This window comes from Mus musculus, chromosome 11, assembly GCF_000001635.26.
Source record: "Mus musculus strain C57BL/6J chromosome 11, GRCm38.p6 C57BL/6J".
NCBI lineage: Eukaryota > Metazoa > Chordata > Mammalia > Rodentia > Muridae > Mus > Mus musculus.
Genome location: NC_000077.6, coordinates 113,700,662 through 113,715,354, shown reverse-complemented (window position 1 = coordinate 113,715,354; position 14,693 = coordinate 113,700,662). Strand labels below are relative to the sequence as shown.

The window sequence follows — 14,693 nt, the reverse complement described above, 5'->3', positions numbered from 1 at the left end:
AGCCGCAGCAGCTGTGGGTCACCTCCCCAAAAGATGGCTCTCACACTGCTGTGCTTATCAAAGCGGGAGTTTGGCAACGCCAACAGCAAGCCCCACCCACCCAAGGGCACATCTAACCAGGCAGGCCCTGCAGCAATAGAATAACAAAAGTGACCAGAGGATGGCACTGTGGACCAGACCAGGGGCAGGGAACCTGGGTACTTGTGCACCAGGTCCCATTTAATCCCATTGTCATGCCTAGACAGCAGATAAATCTGTCCTCTCATGGAAAGACAATTCCCATGGAGCTGGTACTTGTAGGCCAACGAGATGGCTCAGTGGGTAATGGTGCTTGCAGCCATGCCTGATGGCCTGGGTTTGATCACTGGACTTCAAATATTGTGGTGAAAATGAGGGAACTAACTCCCACAAGTTGTCCTCTGATCTCCACAGGTTTACACCTTGGCATGCACTCGCCAACACACAAAAATAAACAAGTAAGTGTAATAAAAATAAAATAAAAATATGTTTTATGCCAGGTATAGGACACACCATTAATCCCAGCACTCAGGGGGCAGAGGCAGAGGCAGGTATCTCTGTGAAACAGAGAAGAGCCTGATCTACAAAGCAAATTCCAGGCTAGCCAGGGATACAGAGTGAGACCCTGTCTCAACAAACAAATAAATAAAACAAATAAAACAGAGAGATGCACAGAAATGTGCCAGGCCTGTGCCACAAAGGCCTTTCCATGAATTCAGGATTAACTAGAGGGTGGGGGGAGGCAGGTGCTCAGGAAGAAAAGGGGATGGGCCATGGGTGAGTCTGAGCTCTGCTCCAGCAAGGCACAGATAGGAGGTTGCAATGCCTGGTGAGGTTGGGGGAGGAAGTGCTGACCTCGCCAGGCTACACAGCCAGAGAATTCAAAGCTCTGGGCACCGACCCTTGCTTTTCAGAATGGGGCATTTATAAAAAGGAAGGGAGGCGGCAGGGTGATGATTCATGGGATTTGTAGCTGGAGTTGAAGGAAAACCCCGTCCGTAATGATGGTGATTAGAAATTAATGCCACTGTGCTGCGACTTTGGTGTCCACTTTGCACCCATGCATTAATTAACAAAGGACAACACATGGGCAAGCTACAGGGCACAGAAGCTGGATCTATGGAGGGGACATCCCTGGAGGGGAACTTGTCCCCCCATCCCCAGAGCTTCAGGTTCGCATTTTGTCTAAGCTCCGCCCCCACAGTTACCTGGCAATGGCCAGGTGTGCCTGACTCACTATAAAAGGGACTGCTCACCCCCTCCTCTCTCTCTTGCCTTCCTGCTCCCCCTGTCTCCCTATTCCCTTCCTTCCTCTATCTCCACATGCTCATGGCCAGCCTCTACTTTTCTACTCTCTCCCTGCCTTTCTCTGCCTCTACTACCCTCTTGACTCCCCTCCACATGCCCTGAATAAAGTCTATTCTATACTTTAGAATAGTGTCTGGTCTCTCAGGGGGAAGGGATGCCTCAGCATGGGGCCACCGAGGCAGCCCCTTCCCCCACACCTCACCACACATCCACAAAACATATTCCTCCTCTCTTTTTTGCCCCCCCCACTTTCTCCAGCCATATTTATTTCATATATGTGGGTACACTGTCTTCAGACACAGCAGAAGACGGCATCGGATACCCATTAGAGATGGTTGTGAGCCACCATGTGGTTGCTGGGATTTGAACTCAGGACCAAGAGCAGTTGGCTGAGCCATCTCTCCAGCCCATCCTGCTTGCCTCTCTTCATCTTTGTATGTGTATCCCCTGCTCTCTATCTTTGTACAATGGGGTGCTGATATTCCCTGGGAGTCATGTTGTAGTCTAAACTAGGGGACAAGAAAAGGTTTCCCTTGGTCACATGGGGACATTTGTCATCAGTAAGAGAGAATAAAACTGGAGGATGCCAACCTGAGTCCCCAGTGGTGCCTCATGACTTGGGTCTCAGGTACCCCAGGCTGGCCTGGGATTCAAAGTGTCTGTATAGCCAAAAATGATCTTGAACTTCTGAACTTTTACTGCTTTTTGTTTGTTTGTTTGTTTGTTTTTTCGAGACAGGGTTTCTCTGTGTAGCCGTGGCTGTCCTGGAACTCACTCTGTAGACCAGGCTGGCCTCGAACTCAGAAATCCGCCTGCCTCTGCCTCCTGAGTGCTGAGATTAAAGGTGTGCACCACCACGCCCGGCCCTACTTTTACTCTTACTATGCTACTTGTACTCTTACAAGCATGGGCACCACACGCAGTTCACGTGATATTGGGGATTAAACCCAGCACCCAGCCCTGTTTTTTTTTTTTTTTTAAGATTTATTTATTTGTTTAATGTAGATACAGTGTACTTACATAGTATGTAATGACTTACATTGTATGTAAGTACACTGTCATTGTCTTAAGACTCACCAGAAGAGGATGTTGGATTCCATTATTGATGGTTGTGAGCCACCATGTGGGAATTGAACTCAGGACCTCTGGAAGAACAACCAGTGCTCTTAACCTCTGAGCCATCTCTCTAGCCCCCAGTCTTATTTGGTTTTTTTTTTTTAGGACAGTGTCTCATGCTATAGTCAAAGTTGGCCTGTAACTCACTATGTAACCTAGATCTTAGTAACTTTTCTATTGCCGTGAATAGATACCATGACAAAGGCAACTTATAAAAGAAAGCATTTCATTTGGGGGTTCACAGTTCCAGAGGGCTAGAGTTCATGACGGGGAGCATGGTAGTGATGGAGTAGCTGAGAGTTTATATCTGGTGTGTGTGTGTTTGTGTGTATGTGAGAGAGAGAGAGAGAGAGAATAGAGCACACTAGCTGCTGACTGGCAAAGGAAATGGTACAGGCTTTTGAAACCTCAAAGCCCAATGACACAACTCCTCCAGCAAGGTCATACCTTATCTTCTCAAACAGTTCCAGCAAACTATGGAAGGAGCTCAGATATCCAACTGTATGTGCATGTGGAGGCCATCCTCATTCAAATCACCACACTTGATTAGCCACACAATCATGGCAATCCTCCTGCCTCAGCTCCCTAATTTCTAAAGTTCTTAAGGCCAAAGATGTCAGGTCTTCTTGCTGCAGTTAGCTGGATGGCTCCACCCTCTCTCTACCTCTTGGCTTCCAGTGGCCTTCTCTACAGGATCTCTGTGTCTCGAATCTCTTTCCACCTTTTGCATTTTAAGACGGACTTTCTTGCAGCCAGGATGCTCTCAACCCAGGTGTGTACCACCATGCCTGGGTCCTCTTCTCCACTCACAAGGACATCCACTAATGGTCCTAATTCCAGGGCGATCATATCTTGGAACTCCTGACTTACTGACATCTGGAAAGTCTTTAATTCCAAATAAGGCCAAACCCACCGTAAGGGCACTGGACTGAGTAGGGGGCAGTTTAGCTTTCATATGCCACACTAACCACGAGGAGCCAAGGGGCGGGAGCGCGAGCTGTTCTGTACCAGGGTTGTTTCTGAAAGGACCTCAGACCACGTCCCCAGGGCTCTGACTGGTTTTAGGGTTCCTCCGTTTAGCTCTGGCTGTTCTGGAACTTGCTCTGCTGTAGACCAGGCTGGCCTCGAACAAACTCAGAGATCCACCTGCCTCTGTCTCCCAAATGAGTGCTGGGATTAAGGTGTGAGCCATCACAGTCTGACTACTATTTGCATATCATATCCATTGCCTCCTCTCAGCCCATCCTCCAGGGAAGACTTGCAGGGTGATCACCCTTATGATTAGCACACACCCCTTACACACACACACACACACACACACACACACACACACACCAGGCCTGGTAGCTCATACTTTTTTTGGGGGGGGGTAATGATTTATTTATTCATTTTATGTATTTGAGTACTCCATTTCTTTCTTCAGACACACCAGAAGAGGGCATCAGACCCCACTGCAGATGGTTGTGAGCCACCATGTGGTTGCTGGGAATTGAACTCAGGACCTCTTGGAAGAGCAGCCAGTGCTCTTAACCTCTTGAGTCATCTCTCCAGCCCAGCTCATGCCTTTTAGCCCAGCGGAGACAGGCCAATTTACCTAGTGAGTTGGGGTTGGTCAGGGCTAAGTAGAGAAAGGCCTTGTCTCAAAAACAAAACAACAAAACAAAACAATCCAAACCTCTGAAGTGGCCTAGGACTCCTCCCCTCCTCCACCTCCCAGCCTACTGCCCACTGCACCCTTTCTTCTCTGAATGCTTGTTTTTGCTTGAGTCTTGGTCAGGCCCCTCTTCTGGACAAAGCCCCCCCCCCCCCCATCATCACCAGATTTTTCTCCTAACATACTCTCTGCCACCTTTCCTTGCCCTCATCCCTCCATCCAACCCGTATTCTGTCCAGTGTTGTTTCTGCCCCATAGCCTGAGTGTCCCTCCAGCCCCCCAAGCCCCCACCCATGGCAGTGACCTCCAGGACGTGGCTCTGCAGTGTGCCCTTGAGCTTTCCGCACCTTGGTTGCCCCCTCTGCCTTCTCTAGCAGACCCATGGGACTCTCAAATAATCCCAAGGTGACAGACCAAGGACCTAATCAATACCTAAGGATAGGGTCAAGAGATGCAAGAGCCTCTTCCCCAGGGACCCTTGATCTCCAGCCCTAGACAGCCATTCTGCCTACAGTCCCGGGTACAGGGTGATCCCAGGCTACTCTTACTCCAGCCCCACCCAGCTCCAAGGCCATTCCCAGCGCGGATCTATCTCTCCAGCTGCTGTCTTTTCAGATCTGGAGTTCAAAAGAACAACAGATCTAGGCATAACAGCCGCAGGAAACAAAGCTGGCAGGCTGGATCCTGTCGGCTCAGCCACAGGCCTGCAGCGCCAAGCTTACCTCTCCCCGCTGGGTCCCGGGGAGGAGATGTCTCTAGTTCTAGTTCCTAGGGCCTAAAAAGCCCACATGTCCTGGTAACAGTGGCTCCTGGAGAGGCCAGGCCACTTCAGGACCCAGGAGGGGGAAGGAAATAGCCTGGTTTAATTAGAGCTTTAAAAATGCTCCTAAGAAAGCCGATTCTGAGGTCCTCAGCCCTTCAGGGCAGGGTTGGCCTAATAATAATAAAACAACATTTGCATGGATATTTCATTTACAAAGCATTTTCTCCGGGTAAGGGAGGCTCTGGGGTGGCCCAGTGGATTCCTCGCTGGGAGGTCACCCCCAGCCTTGGGTCGGTTCCACCTCCTTCGGAGCTTACCATTGTGATTGCCTGCGGGGTAAACAAAGGGCCCTTCATGGAACTGTTTCCGATGCTTCTGGCCTGCATTCCTTTTGTCCCCCCCCACCCCCCTTCCAGGAAGAGCACGCTTGGGGTTTGTCATTCCGTCTAGAAAAGAGGCTCAGAGGGCCTGGTGGGAGGGAGAGTGGCTGGGACCTAGTGGAGGAACCTTTCCTCTGTCCCACACACCCTCTGACTACCCCCATCCCACTCCACCCAACACCTGGGCATCGCTGTATGCAGTAGGTTCGCATCAATGGGTAGTTATATCCCCACACATACAATGGGACACTGGTTTGGCAACGGCTCTGTTCTGTGATCGGCAGAGATAAGCAGGTGTGAGTCTTTGCCAATCCCTTCCCCAGCTGAGGATGGGGGTTGTGTGAACAGTGTGGGGGTGTGGGGCCCTGGAAGGCCTGCACCTGCATGGGTGGGTGGGAGGGCTGAGGCAGCCGAGGAGCCTCTGGGGGTACACTCAGCCAGAAAGTCACGTGCAGTCACCTGGCCCCTTGAAGGAAGAGGTGACCTGAGAGGGTGAGAAAGAGGGGCCAGCATCAGATAGGGCCTGGCCCCGTTAATTAGGATTAGGTGCGGATGGGCTATATAGGAGCCACCTGCGGGGGTTCTGGCATCTTGGCTCTTTCTGCTTTTCCGGCGGGAGACGGAAGATGGAGGAGGTCATTGCCGGGCTGCAAGGGTTCACGTTCGCCTTTGAGCTGGATGTGGAATCGCAGAAGGGCACTGGGCTACTGCCTTTCCAGGGCATGGACAGTGAGTGGCGATGCCTGTGTCCCCTGCTCAGGTCCTGGAGGTGCTGTGCGTCTCTCCCACACAGCTTCTGGGTATTCACTGCCCGGGATAGAAAGGCAGACTTCCGAGCTGCCAGAGCTCCCTGGGTGCCCCCGAAACCTTCCACCTCCTGCCTCAGAGGTGGGCTGAGTTTAAGTGGAATTTAGAGACTGGTTCTGGGCGGTGGGGGAAGGGTTTCGGAAGAGGGTACCCCGTTGACTCAGCCTCCACAGACGGAGACAAATGAGAACTGGTTTTGATGGTGGACTGGGGCCGCCAAGGGGCTGAGAGGCAGGCGGGAGGATTGTGGCGGTTCTGTCCAACCTGAACTACAGGGCGAGACAGTTGCATAAACAGACGGGCAAAGGAACAGGTAAACAACAAAACTCCAAAGCCCAGCCAGAGAGAGTAGTCGGGGCCCACGCAGCTCCAAGCCCGGAGGCTTAGGTGGGACTTGCCGCAAGGCTCCAGCTCTGGGAACGCCACCTTCTCCTCCGGTTTCTTTCTCCTCCAGAGTCCAGTTCAGCTGTGTGCAACTTCTTCGCTAAAGGGCTCTGTGTGAAAGGTGAGTGAGTCAGGCCTGGGCTGGGCCGGGACAGGAACGGCTGTGGGGACCATGCTGGGTTCAGCTGGGGACTAGGACGTAGTGTGAGCTTGGCTCCTGGACTAGATAGGATCCAGCCTCTGTCATGAGCAAGAAGGTAGCCAGCCATGTGTAGTTGGTACCACAGAAGTTGTGTTTTATTATGCTGAGGGTCACCACACAAGGCTCACACTCTCAATTCCTAACTACGGTCATATTATTATCTGCTCAAGGCTGCTCACCTGTGCGACGACATACCTTAGCTAGTTTATGACAGAAGTCTCTGATTTGAACCCCACCCTGGCTACTGGTCTTCTTTTCTGGATTGGAGGTCACTTTGAGGTTCCTCCAATAGCAACATACAGTGGTCTACATACCTAACCCCTAACAGTAGTGTTTCTAATTCACCCTGAAGCCCGGCTATGGACTCAGGTGAAGAGAGTCTTAAGGGGCCTGCCGTGGAGAGCCTTAATATTCGGTTCCTATAAGTCAGGAGGCTGGGGGTGGGGCAGAGAGGACCTGGAGCCCTTTCGGGATGATTGCATGAGAAGAAGAGGAGCTCACTGGCCATCCAGGCCCCGGGAAACCAGAACCTTCGAGGTCCATTACAGAGTGAGTGAGCCACAGCTCAAAGAGAAAGCTGCTACTGAGGAAAGCCAGAGCCCAAGGAATGGCCAGCCAGGAGTGTGTGTGTGTGTGTGTGTGTGTGTGTGAGACAGAGAGACAGACAGACAGACAGAGTCATGCAGGCAGGCCAGGGGGCATTCAAAGAGGATGTCCTTGTCACGCATGGAAACAAGCCTTGCTTAGACATAGCCCTCCCTTCCAGTGGCAGTGTCTGCTGAATAAAGATACCGAGGTGGTCAAATGTAATGTTTCTAGTGTGTGGCCACTGTTAGAGTCACCCATGTCATGCCTGTGTTGTCCTTAATATTTGAAGTCGTGAACTCACGCCAAGGAGGCCTGCAGTGCGTGGGTAGATCACTTGCCTAGCCTGCAGCAAGCTCATGATCTCCGGCTGGCGATGCAGGCCCGTAGTCTCCGCACTTCGAAGTTGGAGGCAGAAAGGTCAGAATTCCAAGCTCATTCTTGGAAACATAGTGAATTTGAGACCAGCCTGGGCTACTCGAGACCCTGTTTCAAAGACTGAGAGAGACGACTCAGCAGTTACAGGCATCTGCTTCTCTTGCAGAGGACCCTGGTTCAGTTCCCAGCACCCACCTGGCAGCTCACAACTGTCTGCAGTTATAGATCTGATGGCACTTCTGACCTCTGAGGGCTTCGGCACGCAAGCACGTACATACATACATACATACACACACACACACACAAACACACAAACACATAAGAATTTTTTTTTTTTTTTTTTTTTTTTTTTTTTTGGTTTTTTGAGACAGGGTTTCTCTGTGTAACCCTGGCTGTCCTGGAACTCACTCTGTAGACCAGGCTGGCCTCGAACTCAGAAATCCACCTGCCTCTGCCTCCCGAGTGCTGGGACTAAAGGCGTGCGCCACCACGCCCGGCTCATAAGATTTTTTTTTAAAGATTTATTATTTATTATATGTAAGTACACTGTAGCTGTCTTCAGACACTCCAGAAGAGGGAGTCAGATCTCGTTACGGATGGTTGTGAGCCACCATGTAGTTGCTGGGATTTGAACTCCGGACCTTTGGAAGAGCAGTCCGGTGCTCTTACCTGCTGAGCCATCTCACCAGCCCAAGATTTTTTTTTAATTCATAGATTTATTTATATGAGTACACTGTAGCTGTCTTCAGACACATCAGAAGAAGGCATCAGATCCCATTACATATGGTTGTGAGCCACTATGTGGTTGCTGGGAATTGAACTCAGGACCTCTGGAAGAGCAGTCAGTGCTCTTAACCGCTGAGCCATCTCTCCAGCTCTATTATTATTATTATTTAATAAGGAATAAACAAATCCAGAATATTTCCCTCCCTGTAAAAGTCATGAACTCAACAAGCACTTACAGTATGCCAAGAGCTGGGCTGGGTATGGGAAAGGCAGCCTGGAGGTTCTGTTAAGATATCCTCTTGCCCAGTGTGGTCCCCTGACCCCTCTTCCAGCCTGTTCTAGGTTGTGTCTGGGTGATGGGACATAGAGATGACAGGTGAGGAGGAGGAGGAGTCACCTTCCAGGCCCTGCGAAATCCCCCAGGCTGGTTAGGTGGGGCCTACAACAGGTATCATGTTCCGCAGGGATGCTATGCCCACTCCGGCACGAGCAGGGTGAGAAGCTGGTGGTGTGCAAACACTGGCTTCGAGGCCTCTGCCGGAAGAGTGATTGCTGCGACTTCCTGCACCAGTATGACGTCAGCAAGATGCCCGTGTGCTATTTCCACTCCAAGTTCGGTAATGCCTCTCCCGGTTTGTAGGGGGTGATGGAGGGCTTTAGGGTGGGGTAGGAAAGGAATCTGGTAGTCAGGTGTGCCCCAGAAGTCCAGCCTTATCTGAGCCTAAGCTGTCGGCTTCTCTGAACCCTAAGAAAATACAACCAAGGCTGGATATGGTGGGGCACCCCTCTAATCTCGGCACTAGGGAGGCTAAGGCAGGAGAATCCGGGATTCAAGGCCAGTCTCAGCTACAGAGGAGTTCAAGGTTAGGCTGCACTACAGGAGACCTTGTCTAACAACAAGAAAGGAAATAAAAATTAGCATTCAAGTATGGTGGTGCACACCTTTAGCCCCAGCACTCAGGAGGCAGGCAGATCTCTTGAGTTTGAGGCCACAGTAAGTTTCAGGACATCCAGGGCTCCACAGTCAAACCCTGTTTCAAAACGAAGCCAACAAGGAGCTGGAGAGCTGGTTCAGTGTTCAAAGCACTTGTTATTCTTCCAGAGAACCTGCATTTGGTTCCCGGAACTCACAAGGCAGCCCACAACTGCCAGTCACTCCGGGGCGGATCTGATGCCCTCTTCTGGACCCCTCGCCTGCCACACACATTATGCACACACAACATGCAAGCAAAACACCCAGACACACACACACACAAATCCTTCAAGAAACAAGAAATAAAAATAAATAAAGGCTGCAGAGCCAAGCCCGTGTCAAGCCTGCGGCCTGTTAGTCTCAGTGACAGTTACCACAAAGGGAAAGCAATAGGATCCTGTTCCCCACTCCAGGCCTGGCCAGTCAACCCCCAGATGACTGTCAGGAATAGCCTTGAACGGAGCACCTCTCAGTCTCTGTTGGGCCCAGGCCAGGCCAGGCCTCCCCAAAGGAGATGTGTTTGGTACTGCCACTTGGAATGCTCACCGGTACCCCCCCCCCCCCCGGCCCCGACCCCCGCCATCTTCTTCCTACTCGCCTGCTCTTTATAACTTTTATTTTAGATGAAAATGTCATGGTAACTCCCAAAGGGGAAATCCTGCATCACTTGTTGGAAAGAGAAGGTCACTGTGTAAATAAAGCCACGAGGTTTAGAAGTCTGGGCCCTAAAATTACCTTGTGTGGTCAGGTCTCCTCCAGCCTCTGTCGGGGCCAGGTCCTGGGCTCGCTCTTACCACCCCTTTCATTCTGTCCCTCCCTCCTCCCCCTCCCTCCTCCCCATGGTGATTTCTCTAGCCTCCTTCCTTGGCTCCAGTGAACTTACCCACTTGAGAGCAGCTTCTTGATCAACCTGTGTTTAATATAAACCTAACTGGCTCATTTCACCTGTGGAGAACTAATTTATCAGATGGGGCTGTGTGTTATATTTCATAACACTGGGTACCTTGAAGGGGCAAAGTCTTTCTCAGGGCAGGGGAAGTTCGTCCCAGTCCAGCGTTCTAGACTGCCTTCTCCAAGGAGCCAGCCAGTGCCTCTGGCAGTTCATGAGGGTGCCTGAATGTCTTTCTAGAATAAACAGACGAAGTTTATCTGGAGGCTGGTCCCCATAAGTCACTGCCTAAAGCATTTTCACTTAGAAAGATCCCTTTAATCTTTCATCCCTGAGTCCCCGGGTTTGATGAGCAGATGTGGTCCTGCATGGGACCACTTTTGCATGCAAGTAATTATTTATGCGCAGATGTGCAAGCTCACCATCGTGATTTGCAATCTAAGGTTTTGCTCTCAACAGTGGGTGAATACCTCTAATATTACAAAAAGCAGCCGGGCGTGGTGGCGCACGCCTTTAATCCCAGCACTCGGGAGGCAGAGGCAGGCGGATTTCTGAGTTCGAGGCCAGCCTGGTCTACAGAGCGAGTTCCAGGACAGCCAGGGCTACACAGAGAAACCCTGTCTCGAAAAACCAAAAAAAAAAAAAAACAAACAAAAAAAAACAAAAAAAACTTATATGACTTATATGCTAGGTGGTACATGCCTTTAATCCTGGAACCTAGGAGGCAGTTGTCCTTAAAATATCATATGTGTGTATGTGTGTGTGTATCATCCCTCACACCTCCAGTACCCCCACTTGCTATGCAGACCAGGCTGCCCTCAAACTCAAGAGATTTGTCAGCTTCTGCCTCCCAAGGGCTGGAATTAGACTCTAGAGGAGTGTACCACCATGCTCTGCTTCGGTGTCTATTCTAAAAATACTACTGAACTGCAAGTGGTCTTGGGAGATGTGTAGCGTACACGAGGAGACCAACTGAAAGGGGTTGACCCCATGATGCAGCATCTATCTATAGTTGGCATCTGTGGTGGACTGAGACTTGGTGGAGATCCCGCTGTTTTGGAGTCAGTTAACTTCTGTAAGCAACACCTTACCCACGCTCTGTAAATAAGCTCAACAAACTCACGGGCATGCACATGTGCACGCACATACATTGTTGAGGCCTGGCAGCGCAGGAAAGAACATTTAGTAACTGTCAGGACTGAAAGGAGTAAAGGCCTGTGCAAAAGATGGGAGTGCAGGCTGGAGTGTTGCTGCCACCTGCTGGCCAAGATCTGGAACAGCAATGTGCAGCCCAGCAGGACAGACTGGTAGTTTTGAGTCCAGAAACACTAAGATGGCCTAGGATGTGCCAGTAAGCCCTTTTGTGAAAGGAGACAGGACAGATCACAGTCCTCTTCTGATCTAACTTAAGATCCTTGTTTGGCAGTTGCAGGCGGCCCGTGCCTCCAAGGCTGCCTCCTTGTAGAAATGCAGCTGACCAAGGCTTGGTTCACCGCATAGACACAGCCCAGCCCAAGCTCACCCCTAACGCAGTCCTTCTGAAAGGTTCCCTGGGGCCCAAATAGAACCTCTACTCTGTCCACGGTACTTTCTGCAAAACACCCCTGCCCTTCCTGGGACTCTGAAATGGTAGCGTGTTTCTAGTTGAGATAGATGACCAGAAGGTAACTTCCCCTTTCAGTGTTAGAGGCCTTCCAAAGATGGTGACAGGGGGAAGACAATTCCATGGCAGGGTCAAGGTAAATCAGGGCGGGGCTGTGGAAGTGTGAACCTGGTTATAGACAAAAGACCGATGGGCTTTTCAGGGAACTGCAGCAACAAGGAATGCCTGTTCCTGCACTTGAAGCCAGTTCTCAAGCTCCAGGACTGCCCGTGGTATAACCAAGGGTTCTGCAAGGAAGGTAAGAGCTTGCGAGACAGGGATAGGATGCCCGAGGGATGCGGGTGTTCCCGATGGAGATGCTCAGCAAGCAAGGAGTAACATTCCCCATGAAACTGGGCCATATAACTACCCCAGTGGAACGCCTTTCTGAGGTTGTCCGAGGCTTGTATGCCGGTGGAGAAATCTGAGACATTGGGAGACTCAGCCTGGTGTCGGCATGACAGGCTTCTCAGGGAAGGCTGTGAGATTCACACCCTATTCTCAGCGGGTGGATGTAGGACCTTGGCTGAGAAGACTAGTAGAAAGTCTAGTCCATGAGAGACACAGCTCCCAGGTGCTGAATGCCACCTAAATTCCACCCTTTCCCTGTCTCCCTCTCTTCCTGCAAACTTGGAAGGTTGTGTTCCCATGGGTCTCTGGGTCTTATCATATGTGTCCCGTGGGCCTCCGGGTGAGCGTCTTAGCACTGGGTTGGGAGTGGCTTGAGCATGCTCGCCATTCAGTACCTGCTTTATGCTGGGGGAAGGCAAACTGTGGGGATGGAACCCAGGGCCTGGAGCATGGTCCACCTGTGCTTTACCATCGAACCACATGTCCAGCCCTTACCTGAGCCAAGGTCTCTGCCCCATCTGTCTCTGGCTTCAGGGACATCAGCAATGTCCCTTACCCACCCCGTCTCCAGTGGAGAGCCTGCTACAGCCTGAGCTTTTCCTCATAGCTATTCGTGTATTCTTCCCTCTGGGTGAAGCAGACCCTCGCGGCCATTTGCTCTTTGTCTAGTAGGTCCCCTGTGTAAATACCGCCATGTTCATCAAGTACTGTGTCCCAACTACTTCACCGGCTTCTGCCCCGAGGGACCTCAGTGCCAATTTGGGCAGTAAGTATGATCCTTCTAGTCTCCAATCCACCGGAGTGCTGGCCCCTACCTTCTGGATCTAGATCCTGACATGATGTGATTCCCTTTGCCCTTGGTGGGAGGTCATCTAGCAAGTGTCTCCCTAGGGATTTTCGCTGCTGCCCCACCCTGGAGGTCTGGGTCCTGTTGGCTGAGTGGGCTCCAGCCTTCCCTGTTAACATGCATGTACTCTCAGGAAGGGGTGCAGGTGGGGGTGGGAGCAGGGCTAGCAGGCTATGGCCCACTCTAACACACACACTCGCGCCACCCCCTCCTATGTCTCCCTCTCCTCCCCTCAGCCCTAAGATGAGTCCTCCGTTCCATCCCAGTAATGTGAAGGTAAGTTAGCGCTCTGCTGTTCACATGAGGGCCTCTCTCTTTTGGCTCCCATACCTGTCTGTGCTTCCTCGAGCTATACTAGTCTCAGGAGACCCCACTCTTACACCATGCACCTGCATGCGGTAGCTCCTCTCAGCCTCTCTCAGCCCATGATGTCTGCACCTGGAAGGGTCACCCAGAGAGGCCTGCCTTCCTTTCTTTTCTTTAGCTGGGTAACACGGGGATGCTTTCTTTCTTCCTTGTTATTTTTATTTCTTTGTGTATATATATGTACATGCACACTTGCCACCGTGAATGTCTGCAAGTCAGAGGACACCTTGGAACAATTGGTTCTCTGCCGTCTGGGTCCTGAAGGTAGAACCCAGGCCGTCAGGCTCCCCTGCAACCGCTCTTACCAACCGAGCCATCTTGGCATCCCACACCAGTGGGGTTCACTGACAAACAAATCAGGACACAGTCCAAAGCCAGCTTTCTGAATGAAAACTATGACGAGTCATATATTTTCCTGGTCCCGAGGGGGAGACATCTTATCCCCATGGTTACCACGCATCAGTGAGAATTCACTTCAAGGCTCAGCAGGCTAATCATGCTCTCCGGACCACACCTCAGTGAACCACGGGTCCTCACTAGCCAGGCAGGTGTTCCAGAGCTACAGACGAGCATCCTAGCCTCTCTATGCTTGTTTGCTCTCCCTCCCTCCCTCCCTCTTCCCTCACCCTCAACCCCTCTCTTTTTAGAGATAAGTGTCTCACTATTTAGATTTGGTTGAGGCCTGGCTGGCCTGGGACCCTTGCTGTGTAAACTAGACTGGCCTGGAATTCAGAGATCATCTGCCTCTGCCTCCCCGGTGCTGAGATGAAGGTGTGTGCCACCACGCCTGGATAACGGCTTTCGATAACTAGGGCGATGCGAACAGTTTTTAAGAGGCTGCGAGGAGGGCATGAGAGGTGGTTCACAGTGGGTACTGCTCTTACAGAACCCCAGTTTAGTCCCAGCACCCGGGGGGATCTGATTCCTCTGACCGTTGTGAGCAACTGCATGTACTACTTGCACATACCACAACACGTACATACTCAGTTAAAAGGCAAAATGTTAAGAGGTTGCAGGGAAATGAGAAGACTGTTTTGTGATGTGGGATGGCCCTTCCAGGGTTTACTGGACCAGCACCAGCCTCATGCACACATTGCCCATGATAGTTTGCATGTTTTAAAATCACCAACTCAGCCCCTGGCTGTTTCCTCTGGGCAGTAGTGTTGGGTGGGGCCTGATCTCGGAGGTGGAGCATCCTCAAGAGAGGAGACTGATGAAAGCAGTTGTCAGTCAGGGTGGTGGCGGCGCACGCCTTTAATCCCAGCACTCGGGAGGCGGAGGCAGGTGGATTTCTGAGTTCGAGG

General features: G+C 51.3%; 1 protein-coding gene across 19 annotated transcripts in view; it reads left to right on the top strand.

Annotated features, from left to right (window-relative positions):
* Nucleotides 1-5,187: 5,187 nt before the first annotated feature.
* Cpsf4l (cleavage and polyadenylation specific factor 4-like) overlaps nucleotides 5,188-14,693 on the top strand; it is an 11,997-nt gene continuing 2,491 nt past the window's right edge. Inside the window, exons 1-7 of one of the 19 annotated variants that reach the window (XM_017314657.2) lie at nucleotides 5,190-5,533; nucleotides 5,859-6,127; nucleotides 6,501-6,551; nucleotides 8,786-8,938; nucleotides 11,989-12,084; nucleotides 12,846-12,942; nucleotides 13,260-13,299. In XM_017314657.2, the coding sequence (XP_017170146.1) occupies nucleotides 5,866-6,127; nucleotides 6,501-6,551; nucleotides 8,786-8,938; nucleotides 11,989-12,084; nucleotides 12,846-12,942; nucleotides 13,260-13,299 (699 nt within the window). In that variant the 5' untranslated portion in view covers nucleotides 5,190-5,533; nucleotides 5,859-5,865. Of the gene's footprint in view, nucleotides 5,534-5,651; nucleotides 5,732-5,828; nucleotides 6,128-6,500; nucleotides 6,552-8,785; nucleotides 8,939-11,988; nucleotides 12,085-12,845; nucleotides 12,943-13,259; nucleotides 13,300-14,693 lie in introns of those variants that run through there. The other 18 variants (XM_017314655.2, XM_006533706.4, XM_006533701.4 and 15 more) reach the window with 18 other exon arrangements.